This window comes from Barbus barbus (genome assembly GCF_936440315.1).
Source record: "Barbus barbus genome assembly, chromosome: 45".
In the NCBI taxonomy this organism is placed as follows: domain Eukaryota; kingdom Metazoa; phylum Chordata; class Actinopteri; order Cypriniformes; family Cyprinidae; genus Barbus; species Barbus barbus.
The window spans coordinates 720,062-747,692 of record NC_136723.1 but is presented as its reverse complement, the minus strand read 5'-3'; the positions used below and the strand labels follow the sequence as shown (position 1 = coordinate 747,692).

The window sequence follows — 27,631 nt, the reverse complement described above, 5'->3', positions numbered from 1 at the left end:
ATAAAAAATTAACAGTGAAAGTAACAAAACATTGTAAATTACATTTTAATGGGCATAATTAAGTGTGAAAAATAACCGAAGGATATACAGTCAAACCAAAAATTATTCAGACCAGATATAATTTATTTATTTTTACTAGTGGGTGCAGGACACTATAGTTAATTTAAGTAACTGAGGATAGCAAAATAAAGTAAGCTGTGACAAATTATACCCAAAGATTCTTCATACAGTGGACTACCAGTAAAATTGATGCTAAAGTGAGACCAAAAATTATTCAGACCAAGTAATGGAAAAAATGTAAATTCAGGCTTTCATGAAGCTGGTTGACAGCATGCCCAGGAGACTACAGGCTGCCATTAAGGCTAAGGGTGGCCCCACAAAGTATTGATAGTTGTGTAAATATTGTCATACCAACAGCTGTCTGAATAATTTTGATTGATTGATAGAAAGGTATTATCAAGCTATATTTGTTCTGACACAGTTTAACTTGGAGTTCTTGTAATATTTTATTAGCATTTTCTAAACTAGCGAATAAAATGTGAGAAATGTTGAAGGTGTCTGAATAAATTTTGGTTTGACAGTATCTATTTGATAAATGAAGTTAATCAACTAACATTTTACATACTCATTTGTTTTCTTTACCCAATATTTAAAAAATGTAAAAATACAATAAAAATATCGGTATCGGTACTCGGTATCGGCAAGTACCAAAACATTAAAGTATCGGTATCGGGCGAGTACTGGAAAAAGTGGTATCGGTGCATCCCTAGTGATTAGGCCTTTGTTCCAAATGTTGGGGAATAAACCTGAACTAAGGATGATGTTGAAGAGCTTGAGGATGGCTAATCTGAGTTTGTGCTCCGTGTATTTGATCATTTCCTTTAGGATGCCATCGACACCACAGGCGTTTTGGGTTTCCAGGGTTTGTATTTTGTCTAATAGTTCAGCTCGTGTAATTGGAGAGTCTAAAGGCTTCTGGTAGTCTTTGATGGTCGACTCTAAAACCCTTAGTTTTTCACACATGGCATTTTGTTCCTGGTTGTTTTCTATATTACTAAAAAGGTTGGAGAAGTGGTTTATCCAAACATCTCCATTCTGGATGGCTAGTTCTTGATGGTAAGATGTGTTTAGTGTGTTCCAATGTTTCCAGAAGTGGTTGGATTCTAAGGATTCTAAGGATTGACTTTTTGTGTTTTGCTCTTTTTTTCTTTCTTACAGTATTCCTATATTGTTTCAGTTTCTCATGATAGAGATGACGGATGTTCTCATTGTCAGCATCTCTGTGTTTCTGGTTTGATAGGATTCTTACTTCTTTCCTAAGTCTTTTGCAGTCATTGTCAAACCATTTCTCAGTGGCATGTGCTCTTTTTGTGGATTTTAAATGTGATAATGTTTCTGAGACCTCAAATATTCTGTTCAGCTTGTCTACTGCTAGGTTTGTACCTTCACTGTTGTGCGGGAAAGGAGTGGAGAGGAATTGATCTAATAGGACTTGAATTTTAGTTTGACCAGTTGTACTTAGATATGTATCTTTACTGTTTTGTTTCCATCGATACGTGTTTCTCAGTGAGTGGAGCTGGGTTTGTTTAGATGTTTCTCTGGTTAAGTAGAGGGTTATTATGGTCTGATAGTGGGTTTAGTTGGCTGGCTGTGAACGCTCTGAGGGAATTTGGGTTAAGGTCTGTAAGAAAGTAGTGGACTGTACTGCTACCAAAAGGAGAGCTGTAGGTGTATCTACCGTAGGAATCTCCTCTTAGTCTGCCATTGACTACATACCTAGTGTGCGACACAGATGAAGAAGATGTGTGCCGCTTTTGTTTGTTGTTTTATCATGAGTGTGTCTTCGTCCTCCCCCCACCAAATGCATAGGTGGGGGGAGGACGTGACCTCCAGGCAGGTGTTTGTCCCCCTGAGAGTTAAGTGTGTCCAGTTCTTCACCTGTTCTCTCTCTCTCTCTCTCTCTCTGTGTTTATGTGTATGTTTGTGTGGGCTCAGCTGCAGGGGGCTCGTATTCTGGGGATTCCTGTGGTTGTGTCGGAGCAATATCCTAAAGGTCTGGGCAGCACAGTGCAGGAACTGGATCTGACTGGGGCCAAGTTAGTTTTCCCCAAAACCAAGTTCTCCATGGTGCTTCCGGAGGTGGAGGCCGCTCTGGCTGAGATCCCAGGAGTCCGCAGCGTGGTGCTCTTCGGCGTCGAGGTCAGTACCTGCCATACTGATCGTGAGATTATTCAGGGTGCTCACACTTAAGTGTATTTGGAATTATTAAGCCTTCAAGAACAAGCAGGAGGAGGTTTCTTCGGTAGTGGGCGGAGCTAATGCTCAAACAGCAGTCTCATTGGCTAGCACTGACCTATTACTGTCCTTGTTTTGATTTCAGCGAATCAGTTCGAGCAAATGCATGCAATGTGATTAATATTCATGAACCCAGCATCTCAGTAGACATGAGCTCATTTGATATTGTTATTGACAGTAGAAATAGTAATGTTATTACCTTATCAGTGTTATTGTTAGGTTTTTTTACAGAAGCACTGAATGTCCAACAATGTCTAAAGCATCACCAGCAGCCCAGCGTTCTGTTAAAATGACAAACTTGCATTCATACACTGTTACTGCATTTTAGTTCTAATTTCTGAAGTTCTGTCAGACAAAACATTTTGATTGGCTTATGAATTTCATTCAAAATACGTCACATTTCCTGAATTTCACATTTTACAGTTAATTCCACTTTTGAGTGCATTCCCAATGACTCAGCTATTTCTAGTCCTATGAAACGTCTCTTTTTTTACTTTTAAGAGTGTTTTTCACAATACTGTTGACCTGAAAATGATCATTTTTAACCAATAAGTTTTCTGTTGGGCTTACAGGAAAAGTTATGTTGATTTATGTATTATTGTCATCAAGCATTCATGAATACCACTTATACTGGAACGTAGTTTCGATAGGAAATGGAAAGTACTTGAAACATGTATTGAAAGTCCTGATTAATGGACTGTTTTGGAGTTCTTCAGATCGGGTGCCGTTCCTTGGGGAAAGCTTGAGCGAGTGTTTGTCTCCTGCAGACGCATGTGTGCATTCAGCAGACCGCTCTGGATCTGATCGGAAGAGGGTTTGAGGTGCACATTGTTGCTGATGCCACGTCCTCCAGAAGCATGATGGACAGGATGTTTGCTCTAGAGGTGAGGATGAAGATGAGACAGTGGAGTCTCTTAACTAATATTGTTCTGATTCTGGAAAGTGAAGGTCGTCTGTTGCTGTGTAATCTTTAAACACCATTAGAAAATTAGAAAACAAAGGAGAGAGGAAAGGTTATTTATTCATCTCTGAACACCCACAGAACATCTGTATTCCAGCGATGCACCAGAATCAGTTTTGGAATATCACAAAAGAGTGATGTTTAATCAGCCCTTCTGCGATGGTGCGCTGTGAAAACTTCACTAAACATGATTAATAGCGCCTGCCATCTAATAATCACAATGATCTGTGCTTTGTTACTTTTGATGTGAAACTAAATCTTAGCTTTTAGGTTAGGTTCTGTTGATTTTATAACAGAAATCAAACAATAAATGTGGTTTTGATGCTTTTTAATGTGGCGTGACAGATCGTTGTATGGCGAGTGTGAGACAATCTCGTGGAGAAATCAAAACAAATGATCACAACTGCACACAGAAGAAACATACTGTGGTAAAGACTGAGTTTTTATATTAACAAATGACACAGCCTAGTTAAAGGAACACTCCACTTTTTTTGGAAATAGGCTCATTTTCCAACATCCCTAGAGTAATACAGATGTGTTTTACCGTTTTTGAATCCATTCAGCCGATCGCGGGGTCTGGCGATCCCAAAATTAGCATAGCTTAGCATAAATCATTGAATCCGATTAGACCATTAGCATCTCATTATAAAATGACTAAAGAGTTTCGATATTTTTCCTATTTAAAACTCGACTCTTCTGTAGTTGCATCGTGTACTAAGACTGGCGGAAAATGAAAAGTTGTGATTTTCTAGGCTGATATGTCTAGGAACTATACTGTCATTCCGGCGTAATAATCAAGGAATTTTGCTGCCGTACCAATGATATTACGCAGCGCCTGAAAGAAGTCCCCATCTAGGTAACTTCCAAAGTGACCGGCACTATGCTTGTGTAGTTGCTGAGTTACAGCCGGTGAGTTTAGTGGCTGGATTTACCTGTGTGTGATTAGCCATGGTTATGTGCGTTGTAAAGGGCTGTAATAGTAAGTCGAAGGTGTATTCCACCGTCATGTTTCATAGAATTCCAACGAAAAACAAGCAACAAAAGAATCAATGGCTAGCTGCTCTGAACATAGATTTGAAAACACCGGTAGAATCAATCAAGAAATGGCGTGTTTGCTCCGATCATTTTGGACCAGATGACTATTTGGAAAACATGGAAAGTGTTACCCATACTATGGTACGGCATCTAAAGAATACGGCTATCCCAACAATCTTCAGAGTACAGACAGGACCAAGTGGATCATCACCCATGGCTGTAAGTGTAACATTATTATCACTTTTGACCACATTGAAAAAGCACTGCTGTTGTCATTAGCTGCCTGTGTAATGCTATCAGATCGAATTCGATTAATTGCACAGCCCTACTATCAGATTTGCTCGACCATTTGTCTTATACAGTATATATTAGTTCTGTTGTACAGTTCTAGAGAGGTAGTGCATGGTTTGATTAAAAGAAACGTGTGTAATTGTCAGTATTGCTTATCGGAATTTTCTGTGGTACAAAATACAGCCCTATCACCAAAACTGATCCGATTTTTTTTTTTCAGAGTAACAAATTAGCACTGCTCAAGACTGTAGGCCTACTATGCTATATTGATTGACTGTAGAAGGGGGGAGTGGCATTTGAATCATTGAAAGTGCTCTGTCCGTGCTTTCACAATCAGCTTTACAAGCAGCCTTTTGCCAAAATGTATGTAAAAGTTCGTCTTCTGTGTATTCAGGTTCAAACAGATATGGTTCAGGTTCTGTACCAAAGGAAATGTTTTCTAAATCGTCTCTTACTAATGTCTCCATGGTTGCAAGGCACGCTCCCTGTGCAAACAGGTGGTCACGTTATACTATTAGCAGGCGCTGCGTAATATCATTGGTACGGCAGCAAAATTCCTTGATTATTACGCCGGAGTGACAGTATAGTTCCTAGACATATAAGCCTAGAAAATCACAACTTTGCATTTTCCGCCAGTCTTGCTGCCATCTACTGGCCATTTACTTTCATAATTTAAAGTAGCCTATCATTGCATTTTTCACAACATTTCATATTTGTATATTAAAAAAACTGATCTAAAACAATAAGCTCATAGCATTTGTATGCTGTTGTAATTTTGCAGTGTAAATGCATTCATACTACATTTCAGCTTCATTAAACTGTCTGTGAAAACATCTCATTCAGATGCTTCTGTTTCTTCTGCAGTGGAAAGATCGGTTTTGTTCAAACAGATTTTATTTGATTGACAACAGCCCATAGTGCCTTATTATATTAACGGAAATGATGAATAAAATGTAAGAATTTGATATAAAAGATACATTTAATAAGATTCGGAAAGAAAACTGCTGTTTATATAGGCAAACATGGCATGGAAATCGATTTAATTAAGTTTTAGTAGGTGGTAGTCAACTTAAATCATATAAAACATAATTTCCAAATGCTGAGTAGCTATTAATTTTGGAAAACCACTTGCCACAGTGACTGGTGAGCAAAAAAGTTAACGTTAAGCCCTGTGTTCAACCTATAGAGTCATATACAGCAGAAAAGAAAACTAAAAGACCATTGAAACATTTGTCTCGTCTCCGTATCCTCCACAAATGATATTTGGCCTGTCAAACACTAGCTAATGTTTGTGTCTGTCTCTCAGAGGCTGGCGCGCACAGGAATCATCGTCACCACCAGCGAGTCTGTTCTGCTGCAGCTCGTGGCTGATAAAGAGCATCCCAAGTTCAAAGAGATCCAGAACATCATTAAAGCCAGCGCTCCAGAGTCAGGCCTGTTGTCCAAAGTCTGATCAGCCCAGCATTTCCCTCAGCACACACACACACACACACACTGAAACCCCCACCAGCACACACTGTAGTAGTGAAAAAGGTATAAGGTGCATAGTTTATGGTCATATAATCCAAAATGTATATGTCAGTGTCTGTTGTATCAGAGCAGATGATCTGAAGAGCTGGATCCATCATTATTAATCGTCTCTATCCAGACCAAATCAAGAGTTCCCACTCAAACACAGCAGTGTTCATCTTACTGAAACACACTCTGAATGTAGAGTTATGCTCTCTCATGTCATTAGAGGCAACTGACAGCGTTTCTTCTGGAGCTTTAGTTTGAATGTTTTTCTTGTTTTGTAGATATTTGAGCCCATGGATGAGCGTTGTCCCTGACTCTGTAACGCAGTGGAAAACATTAGTTTAGAAAGTTTCTCTTCCCTTCCTGTTTATTAATAGATGTTTGTTGTTCTTCTGTACTCAGTTACTGTATTTTAAAGCTGTATTTTTCACAAGTGTGGTATGAACATCAAGCTACCTCTCATCTAAACCTGCTGATTCATGCTTACAGTTCAGCCAAGTTACTGAAATCAATTGAGATTCTCTTTAAACCGTCAAATATTCATACATGTCACAAGATCAACACCTTTACCAAAAAGTTGAAGCTTCTTCAGTGGAAGCAGAATATAATTTTTTAAGAGTCATTTTCAGGGGTGAGAGCATCAGATTTGGTTCTACATACTTCCTGAAAGTGGCATGTTTGTATAGACCATTGTGCATGACCATTTTATTCACAGGCAGATTCAGGGGATTTATTTTATTATAGCTTGAATGTTTCTGGAGTCAGTTGTGAAAAACGAAGTTAGCTTATAATGCTGCCTTGTGGCTGATTTTATCTGTCTGTCTGTCTGTGTGCTGTCAATCGATTGAACAATGTTTTTACTAATTAATCGCAAATTTTTCTGAAATTAATTGCGATTAATCCCCCCTAACATTAAAGTATTTAATTATACTTTTATATTGCAATAATTTCACATTAAATCTTCAAATTAATGTATCAGAATCAGTGTGTGCTGGATGTGAGGGGTCCAGAGTGATTTTACCAGCCCTTTTGCTCACTCTGGATGAGTACAGTTCTTGGAGAGTGGGGAGGGTTGTACCAATGATTCGCTCAGCAGTCCGGACTACCCTCCGTAGTCTTCTGAGGTCAGATTTGGTAGCTGAGCTGAACCAGACAGTTATTGAGGTGCAGAGGATGGATTCAATGATGGCAGAGTAGAACCGTTTCAGTAAGTCCTGTGGCAGGTTGAACTTCCTCAGCTGGCGAAGAAAGTACAACCTCTGCTGGGCCTTCCTGACAATGGAGTCAATGTGAATATCCCACTTCAGGTCCTGAGAGATGGTGGTGCCCAGGAATCTGAATGACTCCACTGCAGTCACAGTGCTGTTCATGATGGTGAGTGGGGGGAGAGCAGGGGGGTTTCTCCTGAAGTCCACGATCATCTCCACAGTTTTGAGCGTGTTAAGCTCCAGGTTGTTGAGACTGCACCAGACAGCCAGCTCCTTAACCTCCTGTCTGTAAGCAGACTCGTCACCGTCCTGGATGAGGCCGATCAGTGAGGTGTCGTCTGCAAACTTCAGGAGCTTGACAGAGGGGTCTTTAGATGTGCAGTCGTTGGTGTAGAGGGAGAAGAGCAGTGGGGAGAGTACGCAGCCCTGAGGAGCTCCAGTGCTGATGGTACGAGTGCTGGATGTGTATCTTCCCAGCCTCACTAGCTGCTTCTTGTCTATCAGGAAGCTGGTGATCCACTGACAGACGGAGGTGGGGACAGAGAGCTGAGTTAGTTTGGACAGGTGGAGGTCTGTGATGATAGTGTTAAAAGCGGAGCAAACAGGATCCTCACATAAGTCCCTGGTCTGTCCAGATGCTGCAGAACATAATGCAGTCCGATGTTGACGGCATCATCCACATTTCTAATGTAGAAACAACATAAAGTATTTTTAATATTTGTTTAATGCCATCTTTTTTTATGACTGAAGGCACGTCTCACTGATACCAACTGATGTCTCTATGAATTTTTTCCCCCTAATATTTAACCATTGACTATAGCCATTCAACATGCAGTGAGAGTGAGAGCTATCATTTTAACATTTATTAGACAAATACTAAATTCTAAATTAAATAAAGATAAAGTTAAACTAAAAAAAGTTATTGATTTCCTCTTTTTAATTTTGTTCTTTGATGAACAGACATCACAGCAGCTGGTTATTAAGCTATTTTGGCTGCTACATTAAAAACTCGCTGCTGAACTTGATGCGTATCTGACACCGCTTTGAATGTGACCCATAAATAATAAATACTTGCACGCACAGTTTTAAGGCAGCTTTAATGGCCTTCTTTTGTAACTTCATGACTTAACTGACGACTTATCTACAACATTGCATACTCGTAGTGTCATTTGGGTTTGAGTATGATACAGCGCTTTAATATAGCATAATAGAGCGCGCTGGCACGTTTGTGTGCACTATGAGCACAGTATAATGGCTGATAGGACAGGAAGATTCGTTTATATGGCCTGACAACATCTCATCTGACCGCAGTTCTCTGATGTTCTACTGAAGCTCCTGGTCTCTGGTAACAGTTGTAGCGCGCATCTGAAAACTGTCCCATTTAATGTGCTGTAAAGACGTTCTTTAGGTCTTCCACGCAGAGTTCAAGGACAGCAGAGGTGTGGGCTTTACAGCAGCTTAAACAGCACACACACACATCTCAGTGGTTACTACTGACTTCTCTAATCCCAGAGCTCTCCACTCCACTCCTGGAGACCTGCCTTCCTGTAGACTTCAGCTCCAGCCCATCTTTAGATCCAACACACTGTCTGTAATTAGAAGTAGCCCTGAACACTGATGATCGGTTCAGGTGTTTTCAATGGGGTCGGAGCTCTGCGGGACAGTCTATAGCTCAACATTAGAGAGGCCTGGCAGTGCGGATGGATGATAAACTACAGATGTCCACAGCAGTCCACATGTTGGGAAACTAATCCTGTCTACATGGGGCTGAAGTCTTCCTCACGCAGACTGTGGGACTAAAAGGAGATTCTGATCGCTGGATCTTAAGCTCGAAACACTGCACGATTTTCGGCTGTCCCATGAAAGACTGGCATTGTGATGCAATTGCGGCGATGTCTGATTGGCCACGATTGTTTCACGATGCCAGTCTTTCGCCTGGAACAGCCGAAAACCGTGTAGTGTGTTTAAAGGGCACCTATTATGCCCCTTTTTACAAGATGTAATATTAATCTTATGGCTCTCCTGAATGTGATTGTGAAGTTTAAGATCCCAATGACATACAGATCGTTTATTATAACGTGTTAAAAAGTGTCATTTTTGGGGTGGGTCTAAAAAGTGCTGTTTCAGGGGTGTGTCCCCTTACATGAAAATGAGCTGCAACTTCCTGCCCAACTCCAGAAGGGGGCGGAGCCTAGACATCTGTGTTTTGCATATGGCAATAAACAGAGAGGACAAGCAACATGAGCGAGACTAGTGAGAGGACCGGTATTCAGCCCTACATGTACGAACTGGACTCGGACCCAGAACAAGAAGAGACTACAGCAGAAGAAACAATAATGAGAATGAACCAGATTGTCACGGAATGGTAGTTTGAATCATTTATGTACTTGTACAGTTTTTCACTGCCTCTTTGTAACGATGGATGCGATATCCAAAAAGTATTTGATAAAGTTCAGTAACGTTATGCGCTTTAACAAAACAACATAAACAAATACTGTTAAGACATTAAGAAAAAACTCATGCAACATTACATTTGTGTGAAAAGTACGTAATGTTCGAATATTACTCCTCGTACAGGTGCTTGTGTGGCAAGTGTGAGAGAATGTCAATTGAAGCGGAAATGTGTGTTGCAGGGAGATAGAGCAGGTATTTCTCCAGTACAGTTGTAAGTGGTGTAAACAGAGTGAATGACATAAAAACAAACAGCATAAGTCTGTGTACTGTAATAAGGTTAGAAGACGGATGGATCAACTTGAGGTTACTCCCTCGTGCATGGTGGAACATCCCGGAATGGATCCAGTTTGTTTGAATGTGTATTCCCTACAGAATGCATCTAACATTTACAATGCTTACTACGGTCCCCTGCGAATTCATGGAGTGCAACAGTGAGTGCCCATGAATAGAGAATATAAGTACAGTTGTATGGAGCGATTTTTGTGCCAATATTCATCAAACAAATCCAGTGTTTTGCAAATAAACACAATCTGCTTTGCAAAGAAAAACTCGACTTTCAAACAAACGCAAAGTGATTTTCAAATACAAAACTCTTTGAGAGAAAATGCAGAGGTATGGACAAATATATGTATTGTGTAACAACTGTGAGACTCATTTGCCTTTTTATGAGGAAACTTGGCTTGATTTTCTCACACGAGTGCAACTGAGCAACTTTCTTTTCCAAAACAGCATATGGCGCTGTTGGTCAATTTACGCTAGTCTCCCGAGACCTGAAACACCTCTTTACCTTTTCAGACCAATATGAGTTTCTGTCTTACTAGATCTATAATTAACCATTTAGATGTTTTCACAAAGCGACCCTACTACAGTGTCAGTGAAATTCACAACAAGTCTGTAAAGTTGTTAACATGATTGATTAGCTCAAAAATCAGAGGTGACCTGGCTAAACATTTAACTAGTCTTTCCCTATAAAATCTGATCCATTCTCCGTACCTCTTATCCTCTGTTGGATCACGGGATATAGAATATACATATATACTGATACAATTGTTCAACATTCAAAACAATGCAAATATATAATAGATAGCAACAATGTTGTGTACCAAAAAAGAAAGCTTAGACAATTTAATTTTGTATCAGATATAGTAATATCACCCAAGAGGTCATTAATTATTAATAAAAAAATGAAACAAATCACATTATCTAGTGCAATATCTAAAACTTTTTTTTTTTAAATGACGTAATTGTGCAGTCATTTGTCTAAAATAATTACGTATTTTTTAGCTTGGCAAAATGATGAATATTTATTTTCTGGTGTCACTGTCAATTGGGGAGAAGGATCAAGTGATAGGATCACGCTGATGTAATACTAAATTCATCATTTTAATAAGCAGTGGTTTAATAAACAGCGTGCTACGCGGGTGAAGACACACTCTGGACAGCCAGGACTCTTCTAGCAGCGACTCAGATGATGAACGTTTGCATTTTAAAGAGCCACTAATATAATTCCTGACCGTAGCCTTTTATTCTTAACTTCATGAGTTAAAATGTTGCTCGGCCATATATAAAAAGCTACATCATTTTAGTTGAAGTTTTCCAAACAGGCTATTGTCAGACTAAAATCTGCTGGTATATTGGTTGAAATAGGAAATATCTCCTTACAGGCCACTTTCAGTTTTAAATGTTATACAAGGCATGTATATTACTATATATAAACATAAATATGATAAACTATGATATCCCTTATGAAAATTAAAATAGTTTTTACTATTGCAAAAATGTGGTAACCATGTTTTTTTGCAGGTTACCATTTCAATATAGACAGCTTTACTACAAATACCATGGTATTTATTTAGTAAAACCATGGCTAATTTTCATAAGGGATATTAATGTTTAGATTATATTTTGGTACATTTATATAGCTGAATCACAATAAAGCTCACCTGAACTTAAACTAGTTTGATTATAGTAGTATAATTAGATTAGCCTACTCCTTTCAGGAGGTTGTCTGTGTGTAGTTTTATACTTGTTTAAACTTTTACTGCAGAGGTAGCTACAGCATTTCTCTCCACTGTAGGCTATGTTTCAACATATATACTGTAGAAGACAGACAATAAATCTTACCTAACGTAAAAATAAAATTCAAAATGCTTTAATTTTTGGTACACAATATTGTCGCTATCCACTATACATTTGCATTTTAGTATTACAATATATTGTGTCACGATATTGTTATACCCCTGCATTGTTTTGAACGTTGAACAATTGTATCAATATATATGTATATTCTATATCCCGTGATCCAACAGAGGATAAGAGGTACGGAGAATGGATCAGATTTTATAGGGAAAGACTAGTTAAATGTTTAGCCAGGTCACCTCTGATTTTTGAGCTAATCAATCATGTTAACAACTTTACAGACTTGTTGTGAATTTCACTGACACTGTAGTAGGGTCGCTTTGTGAACACATCTAAATGGTTAATTATAGATCTAGTAAGACAGAAACTCATATTGGTCTGAAAAGGTAAAGAGGTGTTTCAGGTCTCGGGAGACTAGCGTAAATTGACCAGCAGCGCCATCTGCTGTTTTGGAAAAGAAAGTTGCTCAATTGCTCATGTGAGAAAATCAGCCTGTCGCATTTGTGAGAAAATCAAGCCAAGTTTCCTCATAAAAAGGCAAATGAGTCTCACAGTTGTAACACACTATACATATATTTGTCCATACCTCTGCATTTTCTCTCAAACAGTTTTGTATTTGAAAATCACTTCGCGTTTGTTTGAAAGTCGAGTTTTTCTTTGCAAAGCAGATTGTGTTTATTTGCAAAACACTGGATTTGTTTGATGAATATTGGCACAAAAATCGCTCCATACAGTTGCCTGTTAGATGATCTTACAAACCTTTTAGCTTCACGTTTAGTTAAATCCATACCACTGTATAAAGAGTCAATGAACAAGATAAACTCTGTACCTTACTGTTTTTGTTATATTCGTCAAGTAATCCATGAGGAATTGCATAATGTAATTACTTTCCTTTATTTACTAGTATAAAAAATGTCAATTTTCAAAATTATATTTAAATAAACTCTTACAAACGTTTGTAAAACCAAATCGTAGTTGTGCATAGACTTATAGAAAATTTAGTACATCTCCTAAAAAGCCTCAATAGACATTTACAGCAGAAACACTAACATCCTTGAATGTTTTATGATCATGTCTCACTGTGTTAGACGTTGCAGATTTCTGGCTTATAGGAGCTTTGTGAGCTGGTGCTGGGGTTTCCTTGGACGGAGAGTCCGTAATGTGATTCCAGCCTGTGTGGTGCTGAGGATTCGCAGGGAGTTTCCTGATGAGCAGGGCAGCTATGTTGGTTTTAGACCCCCAACTGATTAAAACGAGTCACCCTGCTGGAGATGGCCTCCTCCTTCTCAGGCCGGTCATAGTCTGCACATAGAGAGGGTGGTATGGGAATTCTTAACACCTCATCAAAATATGGTGCAGGGTCCACCAAGACTTGGCTAAATATGAGGTCCAGCAGCTCTTCCACATAACCTGTGCAATGTAACATTTATTTTATTTGTATATATTTTATACAGAGTTTTTCCACCTAGCTTGTAAGGAAAAGTGCAACAACGTTGTGTGTAATTATATAAGTGAAGTGACATACTGCCAAGTATGGTGACCCATACTCGGAATTCGTGCTCTGCATTTAACCCATCCAACGTGCACACACACACACACAGCAGTGAACACACACACACGCACACACACACACAGCAGTGAACACACACACACACACACACACACACACACACAGCAGTGAACACACACACACACACAGAGCAGTGAACACACACACACACACACACAGCAGTGAACACACACACACACACACACAGCAGTGAACACACACACACAGCAGTGAACACACACACACACACACACAGCAGTGAACACACACACACACACACACAGCAGTGAACACACACACACACACACACACAGCAGTGAACACACACACACACACACACAGCAGTGAACACACACAGCAGTGAACACACACACACACCGTGAACACACACACAGCAGTGAACACACACACACACACACAGCAGTGAACACACACACACACACAGCAGTGAACACACACACACAGCAGTGAACACACACACACAGCAGTGAACACACACACACAGCAGTGAACACACACACACAGCAGTGAACTATGGGATGATATTAGACTCAAAATGATTAATAGATGCACGCACAATTCTCCATGTACTGCATACATTTTATGCATGTATCTTACTAACCACAAACAAATGTCTTTCAATTTGAGTCTGTGGAATTCAGGATTAAATGATTGTGCAGCGACTTGAACAAATAAAGACATGTTCACGTATAAAAATGTTCTGATCTGTATTAATACATCATAAATTGCTCATGCAAAAAGGAATCTGTGCATATGTGGATCAGGTGACACGCGTGCATTTATTGACATCTTGTTCATGTTAATCTTGTTCGGTTCATTTGGATTTTGAGACTTCATTTTCGCAGTTTGCAGTATTTCACGACGCACACAAACACAGCTACCAATGAACAAAGCCCAGTGCAATTCATTAACGTGTACACGATTTGAAAAATTCTCAAATGTGCGTCACTACACTGAAACAAATGCTTTTCAATCAGTGTCTGCAGTTCAGTTAAGAATTACATTAATATGCAGCATTTTGTTCAAATAGAGACTTGTTTTTGAATACAAATGTTAGTTTGTATTAAACTATCATAATTTGTTCATGCAGCGATTAAAATGTGCATTTGTGGATCAGGCGACGCACTTGCATTCATTCACATCTCTTCTGAGTCGATTCTATTTGATTCATTTAATTTTGAGACTTTTGTTCCGCCCGTTTAGTCTTGTCCAATCCACACACACGCAGCTCGCGATCCACACGCAGCTGAGCCGAAGAACATCAGCGACCACTAGATGGCACTAGCCCCAGTCACATGTGTGCATTCCATTCTGTACGCTTTTATGAATGTTACATTGTGTTTTCTTTGTTTCCTTTTGGTTTGGCTATTAAAATAATAATTATATAAAACTGGTTTTGTGGTCCAGGGTCACATATTTTATTTACTTATTACTAAACTGTTTTCTGAGTCAGTGTTGGCTGCAAAGATGAAGTTGACGATGCTGATTTGTCATCTGTTTATAAGTAGCCTATAAATAGCGTCTAATTAAACTTATTGCAAAGATCTGCTACTTTTACAGCATGTATAGAATGGTTATTTTCACTAAGTATAAACAACAAATCTCTAAAAATGCTGCTTTTGTTACTTAGTGTAAATAGAATATATCATATTTTCACTTAGTGTAAAGCATCTATGGATATTTGCACTTATAATAGTGTAAACAGCATCTATTGCTATTTTCACTTAGTACAAATAGCTGCTGTCATAAACTAAAACCATACGGCATTAACGGCTGCACAGTTACAGTCCTTTCTATGGATGGAGGCGTACACAACCATCAATGATCCTAAAGTAGCCAGTTTTTCTCGAAATACAACGGCTTTATTCTCGAAATTGAATTTTTATTCTCAGCATTTTATTTCAACATTTTTCTGGATATTTAATGAGTTTAATCTTATATTAAATTAAATTATTATAATGACTTTATTCTGGAGATGTGTTGTTTTTTATTGTTTGGCCCTACACTCCTCTTTCTTACTCCCTCATTTGTCAAAAATTGGAAAAATCATCCTTTTAACATGATGCTTGGCCCGAGCTCAGGCTTATCAGCATGGATTGCACTATGAACTATTTTAGTTAACCAGTGTATCTAGACTCTAGTGTATCTATATGACTGTGCGCAATCGAACATCAGAAATAAAATACGCCAACATTTTTGGTCATACAAACCATTCAAACTGTATAGTCTGCTTTTATTTGTGTGCACTTACAATATCAAAAAATGTGTGCTTTTGTAAAATAAAGAAAACAGGCTGCGTTTTCTGCTGTCTCAGTCGAACTGGAGCGTGGAACAAAAATGAAGAGAAACTCAAGCTATCTTACCTCAAAGACAAGAGAAATATAGCCTTGTAGAAATGTATACTTTAAAAGAACTGATTCAAATCGAAAACAAACACTCTCTCATTATATATGCTACTGTAAGTGTATGAAAGGTGCGTTTCTCTCCTACTGCGGAGATGGCAAATCAGCATCGTCAACTTCATCTTTGCAGCCAACACTGACTCAGAAAACAGTTTAGTAATAAGTAAATAAAATATGTGACCCTGGACCACAAAACCAGTTTTATATAATTATTATTTTAATAGCCAAACCAAAAGGAAACAAAGAAAACACAATGTAACATTCATAAAAGCGTACAGAATGGAATGCACACATGTGACTGGGGCTAGTGCCATCTAGTGGTCGCTGATGTTCTTCGGCTCAGCTGCGTGTGGATCGCGAGCTGCGTGTGTGTGGATTGGACAAGACTAAACGGGCGGAACAAAAGTCTCAAAATTAAATGAATCAAATAGAATCGACTCAGAAGAGATGTGAATGAATGCAAGTGCGTCGCCTGATCCACAAATGCACATTTTAATCGCTGCATGAACAAATTATGATAGTTTAATACAAACTAACATTTGTATTCAAAAACAAGTCTCTATTTGAACAAAATGCTGCATATTAATGTAATTCTTAACTGAACTGCAGACACTGATTGAAAAGCATTTGTTTCAGTGTAGTGACGCACATTTGAGAATTTTTCAAATCGTGTACACGTTAATGAATTGCACTGGGCTTTGTTCATTGGTAGCTGTGTTTGTGTGCGTCGTGAAATACTGCAAACTGCGAAAATGAAGTCTCAAAATCCAAATGAACCGAACAAGATTAACATGAACAAGATGTCAATAAATGCACGCGTGTCACCTGATCCACATATGCACAGATTCCTTTTTGCATGAGCAATTTATGATGTATTAATACAGATCAGAACATTTTTATACGTGAACATGTCTTTATTTGTTCAAATCGCTGCACAATCATTTAATCCTGAATTCCACAGACTCAAATTGAAATACATTTGTTTGTGGTTAGTAAGATACATGCATAAAATGTATGCAGTACATGGATAATTGTGCGTGCATCTATTAATCATTTTGAGTCTAATATCATCCCATAGTGAACACACACACACAGCAGTGAACACACACACACCATGAACACACACCCGGAGCAGTGGGCAGCATTTATGCTGCGGCGCCCGGGGAGCAGTTGGGGGTTCGGTGTCTTGCTCAAGGGCACCTCAGTCGTGGTATTGAGGGTGGAGAGAGCGCTGGACATTCACTCCCCCCACCTACAATCCCTGCCGGCCCGAGACTCAAACCCGCAACCTTTGGATTACGAGTCCGACTCTCTAACCATTAGGCCACGACTTCCCCAATTATTGTATTATAAGTAAACTTAGGCTTATACAATATTTAAAAAAAAAAAAACATACTGAAAGTTGGTACTGTCTTCACTTCTCTGACCCTATACTCTCAATCACATTGAGTCTATTGTGAAAAAGGCCCAGCAGAGGTTGTACTTTCTTCGCCAGCTGAGGAAGTTCAACCTGCCACAGGAGCTGCTGAAACAGTTCTACTCTGCCATCATTGAATCCATCCTCTGCACTTCAATAACTGTCTGGTTCAGCTTAGCTACCAAATCTGACCTCAGAAGACTACGGAGGGTAGTCCGGACTGCTGAGCGAATCATTGGTACAACCCTCCCCACTCTCCAAGAACTGTACTTATCCAGAGTGAGCAAAAGGGCTGGCAAAATCACTCTGGACCCCTCACATCCAGCACACAACCTCTTTGAACTGTTACTGTCTGGTCGACGCTACAGAGCTCTGAGCACCAGAACGACCAGACACAGGAACAGTTTCTTCCCTCAGTCAATACATCTCATGAACACTCAACAATAAACGTGGAACACACAACTCTATCATACATTATTTATTCACCACACATGCATATTTTTTTATTTCAAATTTGCACATATCAGACCTGTACACACATGATTGTCTATTATATATTGTGTTTTTGCTGTTTTGTACATTGCCTGTTTGTATAGTATTCTTTTATTACCTGTGTCCTGTCCTGTTGCTGTGTCTCTGTTGCACTGTGGAGCTTCTGTCACTATAATAAATTCCTCGTATGTGTAAACATACCTGACCAATAAAGCTCATTCTGATTTTTCTTGGCCTTTGGAAAGGTCACTTTGAATAGCGGTTCACCAACCGCTGATGTGGCCTGGGAACGACCTGCATTTTCATTATAATGTAGTGCAGCCAGGTACAGCCTGAAAGCAAGAAAAACAACGTGACAAACTATGACAGGAGGGTATGACATTGTGAATTTATAGTTCACAACAATTACTTTACCTGCACAACATTCCCAGAAATGGAAAGACCACATTTTTGGGTGCGAACCGCAGTATGACACTGGAAAGCTTCTACGTTAGAGATCTGGTGGTGAGGACTTAGCTTGGCCACATCCTTCAAGATTCTCTTGTTGCAGAGAACTTTCTCCAACTTGTAGAATGGAGTTCCTAAAGATGTGAAAATGTTCTTTTTTTATAATAGCCGTAAGTTGAAAAGGCATTTAATTTTGACCAAAGAAAGACAAGCTCTATGTTTTGTATACATTTTTTAAAATGAATAATTTATGTGTCTGTAGACAACTTACCAGCAGCCAGCCATTTGTTCTTGTCTCTGCTTCTCCGGGGTGGATGTAGACATGCTGGAAAATTGTGGTCTTCGTGCATATGTTTATCCTGGACATGGTTCAAGATAGAAGTCCACTTCGCCCACTCTTTCAGCACCATTTGTTGATGATGCAGCAGTCCAGTAGATGTGATTTTTGATACTACGCAACATCTACGTAATTTTTCACACCCCTTCAGCTGGCATATTTTGGCCATTTTTTGGAAATTCCTGGAGATTACAATAAAATACAAGCATTACAACATTGAATACAACTGGAAATATTTACAATGGATAGTGTATGTAAAAAACACAAAGGAAAAAAATCTATTACATTTATTGACAATGGAGACGTAGAACCATCCATTGTTACAGTATTATCACACATATTAGTTAAAGTTGTGAAAATCACATGGATGACTGCTAAGTTTTTCGATGTGCCAGACATCATAGAATTGAGGGACATTGCGCTCCCTGAGAAAGTTCTGTATTTGCGGATGCTAGTCAGTGATTATGCATTCCAGAGTTACACCACGAGCATCCAAAAAGTCAAGGCTTCTCTTCAGACCTTCTTTATCATGTGGTAGCTCCCTCCCACTTCGTTACTCTGCCAAATAAATTTTGTACAATGACATGTTTTTTTACACAAAAAAAAAAGAAGGTTTTTCACTTACCTGGACCAATTGTAGGTCAACAATGGTGTTCATCTCAAGGTTCATCATGGTGTTACTGCCATACTTGGCAGAGTGGCCTTCAAAAACAATGGCACAATTAATTTTAACACACTGTGGCATTCATTGTAAGAATAGAAACATATCATTCATTTGGCTTTTCAACAGCAAGTATAAGTTTTCCTTCTATGTACCTGGTGAGTCAGCCCTCATATCTCCTCCAACAATGACTGCTGCTGTAGCATCTCATCCTGCCAGTTTCTCCATTTTTGTAAATAGCTGGTTCAATGCACATTCGTGCATGTCGACGAAAGGTATCATATTTGAATAGATGTATCTTCATAGCTGCAAATACCTGACAACAGAGAGAAGTAAAGTTGAAAAACAATACAATTGTAAGTGCTATAACCTATGACATTATAGATTTTTAGTCTTTGTAACAGTGTTGATAAATTATTTGACATTCAATTACCTTTTTAACTGTGAAGAATGAGGCACCACACAGATAGATAGCAGCAGAAAGGTGTAGGTTGCCGACTGGAGTACTACCAACAATTGGCTGACTGTTCCATTTTCATAAAAACTGACAGTGCTGGCAGAGTTGTTCCACCCATGGAAATGTCCCAAGCCTTTGTGATCTTACACAACATCTTCGCTGGCATAAAGGCACACATCAAATAGCTCCATGAGGCATGTTTCATAAACAATGTACTTGCATATGCTTTAGACAGGACTGTTTGCTTGATGTCTGAGAGAAATATGTGACCCTGGACCACAGAACCAGTCTTAAGTCGCTGGGATATATTTGTAGCAATAGCCAAAAATGGGTCAAAATTATAGATTTTTATTTTATGCCAAAAATCATTAGGATATTAAGTAAAGATCTTATTCCATGAAGATATTTTGTAAATTTCCTACTGAAAATATATAAAAACTTTTTGATTAGTAATATGCATTGCTAAGAACTTCATTTGAACAACTTTAAAGGTGATTTTCTCAATATTTTGATTTTTTTTTGCACCCTCAGATTCCAGATTTTCAAATATTTGTATATCGGCCAAATATTGTCCTATCCTAACAAACCATACATCAATGGAAAGACTATTTATTCAGCTTTCAGATGATTTAGAAATCTCAATTTCGAAAAATTTACACTTAAGGCTGGTTTTGTCGTCCAGGGTCACATATACATACATATAAGCAAACCATAAAGATGAGGGTTGTTATGATTAAAGCAAACAAAATTGTAAACAATTTGAACATTGTAGAAACTTATGACAAGTCTTTTGCCTCTGTTACTGATGTGCCTCCCTCTGCAGGGTCAAACGTTACATCAGAGTCTTGGGCTGTAAATGTTGACTCTGTTAGGGTATCTTCTTCTTCTTTCTCAAGCTCCAGGCGAGGTCTTTTTAACGGAGTTTTGAGGGGTGTTGAAGTCATTACTTTTGTAGCAGCAGGATGGGAAACTGATGGCATGCTCAACTCAAAACTGGACACAGTTGTCTGGACACCTGGAGTGTATGATGTTGCCACATTTCTGTTTTATGGCACATCATTATAAACAGTGCCAACAGTAAATCGATTGCTGCTACTGTTGAAAACATATAACGTTAAAAATAACAACAAACCTGTACTCCTGTATTTAGGTTGAAGCATTGTGAATGACAGCGGTGTACCAACAATGCGTAGCTACGATGGGTCTGTCTGGCAACCAACATCCATCGTGCTACAGGTTTGTGTCGATGTGCTGGCTTTTGCAAGCAAACATAGCATTTTTACTGTCTTTTCTTTATGAAAAACATACACCGTTTTCAAAACAATGTAATTTTCTAAGATTTTTGACAAAGTGCAATTACAGTAAACACATGACAACAAATATTTGATCTGCAAGACAATATTAGCATTAGACACCTTTGCTGTGGAACTGGCACATTGGTTTACATGACGACTTGTTCAAAATGCTATAAAAATCCAAAGTGTAACACTTCTTGAAGTGAAGCTGGATCATTGGAACAGATTCATTCTTTAATTTCAGTTTCTTTGCAAATCCTGCCTTGTATTTGTACTTTAAACGAGTCTACCCCCCAAGATTACAGTTACAAACATGAACTGCATCCAAAGGGTAAAGGGGGAGGTGTTGCCACAATTTATAGCAATATTCTCAGTATTTCTCAGAGGTCGGGTTTCAAGTATAATTCGTTCGAAGTAATGGTGCTTCATAAAACTTTATCCAAAGAAACAAGTGTTAATGATAAATCCCCTGTGATGTTTGTACTGGCTACTGTATACAGGCCACCAGGGCACCATACAGACTTTATTAAAGAATTTGCTGATTTTCTATCTGAGGTAGTGCTGGCTGCAGATAAAGTCAAGTCAAGTCAGCTTTATTTATATAGCGCTTTTAACAATACAGATTGTGTCAAAGCACTTAACAGTATCAGATTAGAGGATAGAGTGTCAGTAATGAATAATAATATTAAACATTCAATTTTCTGTTAAAGGCATTTCATTATTGAATTCAGAGATGTCATTGTCTAGATCAGTTTAGTTTAAATAGTATCTGTGAAATCAAATTGATGATAATCACTAGAAATTAAGTGTCCCCAACTGAGCAAGCCAGAGGCGAGAGCGGCAAGGACCCAAAACTCCCTCTGTGACAGAGTGGAGAAAAACCCTTGGAGAAACCAGACTCAGTCGGGGGCAGTTCTCCTCTGGCCAGGATATTATTGTTAATTTATTATTTACTTATTGTTTTAATTACAATTTTAAATGTATAATTATATTTCTATTTTATATTGTTGCAATTTCTAACAATAATAGTATTATGTAGTTCGGTATTTTATTATATTTTTAGTTATTTGTTTTATTTTAAGTTTTATTGTATTTTAAGTTGAGGTCTTCACTGCGGATATGTCCCCGGGGCTCATCCAGGTGTCCGTCCTCCACCGACGATCAGGGCCACATACATCATCTCCCTGCGCCGATCCACCTTCTGACCCGGACATGGATGGACTGAGAAACAGAATAGAAACAGACAAATATTAGCGTAGATGCCATTCTTCTTATGATGTAACGAGTACATCATGTGTTATGGGGAGTGTCCCCGGTTCCGGTTGATCTAATTAATGCAGCCTAACAATCCTTTAATGGATTTGAATAATAGAAGTGTATTTGATGGAGTTGAATAATAGAAGTGTATTAGTGTGTTAAGTGTAAGCCAGTTTAAAGAAATGTGTCTTTAATCTAGATTTAAACTGACAGAGTGTGTCTGCTTCCCGAACAGTGTTAGGTAGATTGTTCCAGAGTTTGGGAGCTAAATAGGAAAAGGATCTGCCACCCGCAGTTGATTTTGATATTCTAGGTATTATCAAATGGCCAGAGTTTTGAGAACGCAGCAGACGTGGAGGACTATAATGTGATAAGAGCTTGCTCAAGTACTGAGGAGCTAAGCCATTCAGGGCTTTATAAGTAATTAACAAGATTTTAAAATCTATACGATGTTTGATAGGGAGCCAGTGTAGTGTTGACAGAACCGGGCTAATATGGTCATACTTCCTAGTAAGAACTCTAGCTGCTGCATTTTGGACCAACTGTAATTTGTTGATCAAGCATGCAGAACAACCACCCAATAAAGCATTACAATAGTCTAACATTGAGGTCATAAACAAATGAATTAGTATTTCTGCATTTGACGTTGAGAGCATAGGTCGCAATTTAAATATGTTTTTGAGATGGAAAAACACAGTTTTACAGATGGTAGAAACATGGCTTTCAAATGAAAAATTGTTATCAAACAGCACAGCTAGGTTCCTAACTGATGAAGAAGAATTGACAGAGCAGCCGTCAAGTGTTAGATAGTGTTCTAGATTATTATATGTGGGGTTTTTAGATCTGATAATTAACACCTCTATTTTTTCAGAATTTAGCAGTAAGAAGTTACTTGTAATCCAGTTTTTTATATCGACTATGGATACCGTTAGTTTCTCAATTTGGTGTGTTTCCCCGGGCCGCGAAGAAATATAGAGCTGAGTATCATCAGCATAACAGTGAAAGCTAACAACATGTCTCCTGATAATATCTCCCAAGGGTAACATGTAAAGCATGAAAATTAACGGCCCTAGTACTGAGCCTTGAGGTACTCCGTACTGCACTTGTGATCGATATGATACCTCTTCATTCACTGCTACGAACTGATGGCGTTCAGATAAGTACGATTTGAACCATGCTAAGGCACTTCTACTAATGCCAACAAAGTGTTCTAGTCTATTTAAAAGAATGTTGTGGTCGATAGTGTCGAACGCAGTGCTAAGATCCAGTAGAACTAATAAAGAGATACAACCACGATCAGATGATAGAAGCAGGTCATTTGTAACTCTAATGAGAGCAGCAGAGGTGGGTAGAGTACCCAAAAATTGTACTCAAGTAAAAGTACTTCTAGAAATATTTACTCAAGTAAAAGTAAAAGTAATAGTCTGAATAGTTACTTGAGTAAGAGTAAAAAAGTATCGGATAAAAAAACGACTCAAGTAGTTAGTTACTAGTTACTTTGGATCATATAGGTACTGAATATAGTCTATTTTTATTTAGATATATAGATTACATTTATGTAATGTGTATACACACACACACACACACACTGCCGTTCAAAATATATATATATATATTTTAATGTAATTTATTTCAGTGATGCAAATCAGAATTTTGATCAGCCTTTACCCCAGTCTTCAGAGTCACATAATCCTTCAGAAATCATGTTGATTTATTATCAGTGCTGCTCTTTTTAGCTTTCTATTCATCAAAGAATACTGAACAAAATGTCACAGGTTCCAAAAAATATTAAGCAGCAAAACTGTTTCCAACACTGGTAATAAATCGATATATTATAATGATTTCTGAAGGACCATATGTTACAACTCTGCCCGGGAGCACGGAGACACGGAGACCAGGAGACGAGGAATTCACAAACACGAGAATCTTTAATCCAACTAGGAGCATGGGAGGCACAGGAAACACATCACGGACAGGAAAGACAATTCAACGACCGACAAAACTAACTGAAAGGACTGGGGCTTATAAACACAGGATAACGAGGGACCTAAGGAGACACACCTGGGATCAAATTAACAATTAACATGAGGGAGAAACTGGGTCACAGAACACATGGGGAGCAAAACACAACAAAAACAGGTCCAAGATCCTGACATATCGCCCCCCTCCCGGAAGGTGCGTCCTCGCACCATAGAAACATCCAAAGGGGAGGGGCGGGTGGGAACTTGGGAGGCGGTTCAGGAGGAGGACGGATACCCGGGAGGGGGCCGGCAGACAGAGGCCAAGGCGGTGACGAAGGAGGGAGGAGCCAGGGAAGAGACAGGAGGGACCCGGAGCAGGAGGCGCTCAGCTGGACCCAGACCACAGCCGTGAAAATGGCCCAAGGTGGAGCCGACGGAGGGAGGAGCCATGGAGGAGGGATGGCCGCCGACTCCAGGGGGCCGACCAACGGCGGCGGAGCAGGTGGTAGAGGAGCCCGAGGCGGAGACGGAGAGCCAACGAGCCAGGGTGATGCCGAGGATCCGGGGGGACAGGGTGGAGCCGAGGGCTCTGGTGACCGAGGTGGAGGCGGAGACCCGGAGATCCGCGGCGGAGCCGGAGCGACTGAGGACCAAGGTGGAGCTGGAGGGAGGAAGGAGCCCAACGGAGCCGGTGGGACGGAGCGACGAGGCGCAGCCAGAGGAGAGGAGTCCAGAGGCGAAGGCGGGTCGACGCCCGACCAAGGCGGAGCCGGAGGGACGAGGGAGCCCGGTGGAGCTGGTGGATCGAGGAGTGACGGTGGAGGCGAGGGAGCTAGGAGCCGAGGTGGAGCCACTGGGTCTACGGACCGAGGCAGAGTCCGGGCCTCGGAGGCTGGAGGCGGAGGTAAGGGATACTCCAGCCCCGGCAACGCTGGAGGATGGCAGACCCACGGGGCTCGCACCGTACCGATAGAGGGCTGAGGGCGAGCGGGGGGGCTGCCAGACGACAGCGGTGGAGGAGGCAGGAGTGGGTGGGAGGGTGGGGATCTTCGAGGAGCAGGCACTGGAGGGCACGTGCGTGGAGCCGGCACGGGAGGGCACGTGCGTGGAGCCGGCACTGGAGGGCACGTGCGTGGAGCCGGCACTGGAGGGCGCTCTGGAAGCGCGGACACTTGGGGGCGCTCGGGAAGAGCTGAGCTGGACGGGACCAGTGGAGACGCAGGAGAGCTGGGCGGGACCAGCGGGGACGCAGGAGAGCTGGGCGGGACCAGCGGGAACTCAGGAGAGCTGGGCGGGACCAGCGGGAACTCAGGAGGGCTGGACGGAACCAGCGGGAACTCAGGAGGGCTGGACGGAACCAGCGGGAACTCAGGAGGGCTGGACGGAACCAGCGGGAACTCAGGAGGGCTGGACGGAACCAGCGGGAACTCAGGAGGGCTGGACGGAACCAGCGGGACTTCAGGACGGCTGGGCGGAACCAGCGGGATTTCAGGACGGCTGGGCGGAACCAGCGGGAACTCAGGAGGGCTGGAGGGAGCCGGCACGGGAAAGTCGGACGCCCCCTCTCTGTCCAGCAGTCCCAGATTTCTCCTCAGCTCACCCTCAGCCGCGGTGCAGGGGGCGGAGCTCCACTCCGCGCTCACACCGTCCACGGCTTGCTCCCTCGTGATGAACACTGACGCCGGCTCTCGCACCTGGTCTGACGGGTTGGGCTCTACTTCCGGGACGATCATCCGCTCAGTCGCTCGGCTTCGCGCTGGCTCGCAGATCGCGGCGGGAAATGGCTCTCCGTCATCGGTGGGCTCGGGCTGGTGCTCCGCACCGTGGGGAGATGGTGGGCTGGGCTCTGGGTCTGGAGTGGTTCTGGCGAGATCATCCTCTGAGGAGACTGTGAGAGGCGATCCGTTTCTCACCAGAATCCACTCCACAAAAGCGGCGAAATCCTCTCGAGGACCATCTTCGGACGACAGCGCTCTGCACGCGGTGTTCAGGCTTCCATAATAGAAAGAGCAGAGCACGTCGTCCGGGTAGCTGGTGGCGTTAGCTAACATGAGGAACAGTCTTGTATGGTCCTCGAGAGATCGGTCCCCCTGCTCCAGCAGGAGGAGGAGGAATTCGGGCCAGACATAGGGATCCATGGGTCACAACGGAAAGAAAAACACTGGGTAAGACGGAAAACAAAACGGAAGGTAAAAGTAGAGGTATCTGTATTTGGTCGGTCGTTCTGTTACAACTCTGCCCGGGAGCACGGAGACACGGAGACCAGGAGACGAGGAATTCACAAACACAAGAATCTTTAATCCAACTAGGAGCATGGGAGGCACAGGAAACACATCACGGACAGGGAAGACAATTCAACGACCGACAAAACTAACTGAAAGGACTGGGGCTTATAAACACAGGATAACGAGGGACCTAAGGAGACACACCTGGGATCAAATTAACAATTAACATGAGGGAGAAACTGGGTCACAGAACACATGGGGAGCAAAACACAACAAAAACAGGTCCAAGATCCTGACACCATATGACTCCGAAAACTGGAGTAACAGCTGATGAAAATTCTGATTTGCATCACTGAATTAAATTATATTTTAAAGTAAATTAATTATGTATTATCCTATAACCTCTGACACTGAAACCTCTGAAAACGCCTCACATGACTGCTCTGAACATAACAAAACAAATGCATATTGACGGATCTTCTGTTCTGCAAAATGTAAACAAATGTAGCCTATATTTTTGCAAGCGTAAATATTGTAAAAATATGAATATTAATTGTGTCTAGAACAGGCCGCGCGCCGCTGCGCAGAGCTAACGCGGGTGTTCATTTCATACTCTGTGACAGCTTATTTAATGTATAAATTATACATTGTATTTAATGTAAGGTACATGTACAACAAACTGGTAATGTCATAGTGGTATCGTGGCCTATACCTGTGGAACAGTAGACAGCACACGCGGTGTTCATCTAATAAAAGATCTTCATATAGCTCTAGCAAACAAGCCTTTGCAGATTTGCTTTCAACTGACTGTAGATCCAAAGCCACGTCTTCAGCGCTCTTGATGTTCTTAAACTCTCTGTTATCTGAGCGAGAACCGCTTTAGAGACTCAGCGCGTGCGGCAGGGAACTGAACGAATCATTCAAACTGATTCGCGAACCGATTCACTGGTTTGCCGACTGGTTTGATAAAGCCTTTAAACAGAATCGACTCAAAAGAATGAATCATTCGCGAATGGGCATCGTTCATTGCCCAGAGAAAGGTAGACGGCGCGTTTGGAATAAACCGAAGCATTTTTAACTTGTATTGCATTAAGATACAGTAACGAGAGGAGAGTCGCTCACAGTAACGAAGTAAAAGTACCTTTTTTTCTCTAAAAATATGCTTGAGTAAGAGTAAAAGTACCCATTTTAAAATATACTCTAAAAGTATTA

General features: G+C 40.7%; 1 protein-coding gene across 4 annotated transcripts in view; it reads left to right on the top strand.

Moving 5' to 3' along the window:
* isoc1 (isochorismatase domain containing 1) overlaps nucleotides 1-17,996 on the top strand; it is a 29,005-nt gene extending 11,009 nt beyond the window's left edge. Inside the window, exons 3-6 of one of the 4 annotated variants that reach the window (XR_013783734.1) lie at nucleotides 1,996-2,199; nucleotides 3,063-3,179; nucleotides 5,889-7,143; nucleotides 17,550-17,996. Coding sequence is in view for 1 of the 4 variants with exons in the window: in XM_079407748.1 (XP_079263874.1) it covers nucleotides 1,996-2,199; nucleotides 3,063-3,179; nucleotides 5,889-6,035 (468 nt within the window). In the remaining 3 variants the exon portion in view is untranslated. Of the gene's footprint in view, nucleotides 1-1,995; nucleotides 2,200-3,062; nucleotides 3,180-5,888; nucleotides 8,403-17,549 lie in introns of those variants that run through there. The other 3 variants (XR_013783735.1, XR_013783736.1, XM_079407748.1) reach the window with 3 other exon arrangements.
* Nucleotides 17,997-27,631: the final 9,635 nt, after the last annotated feature.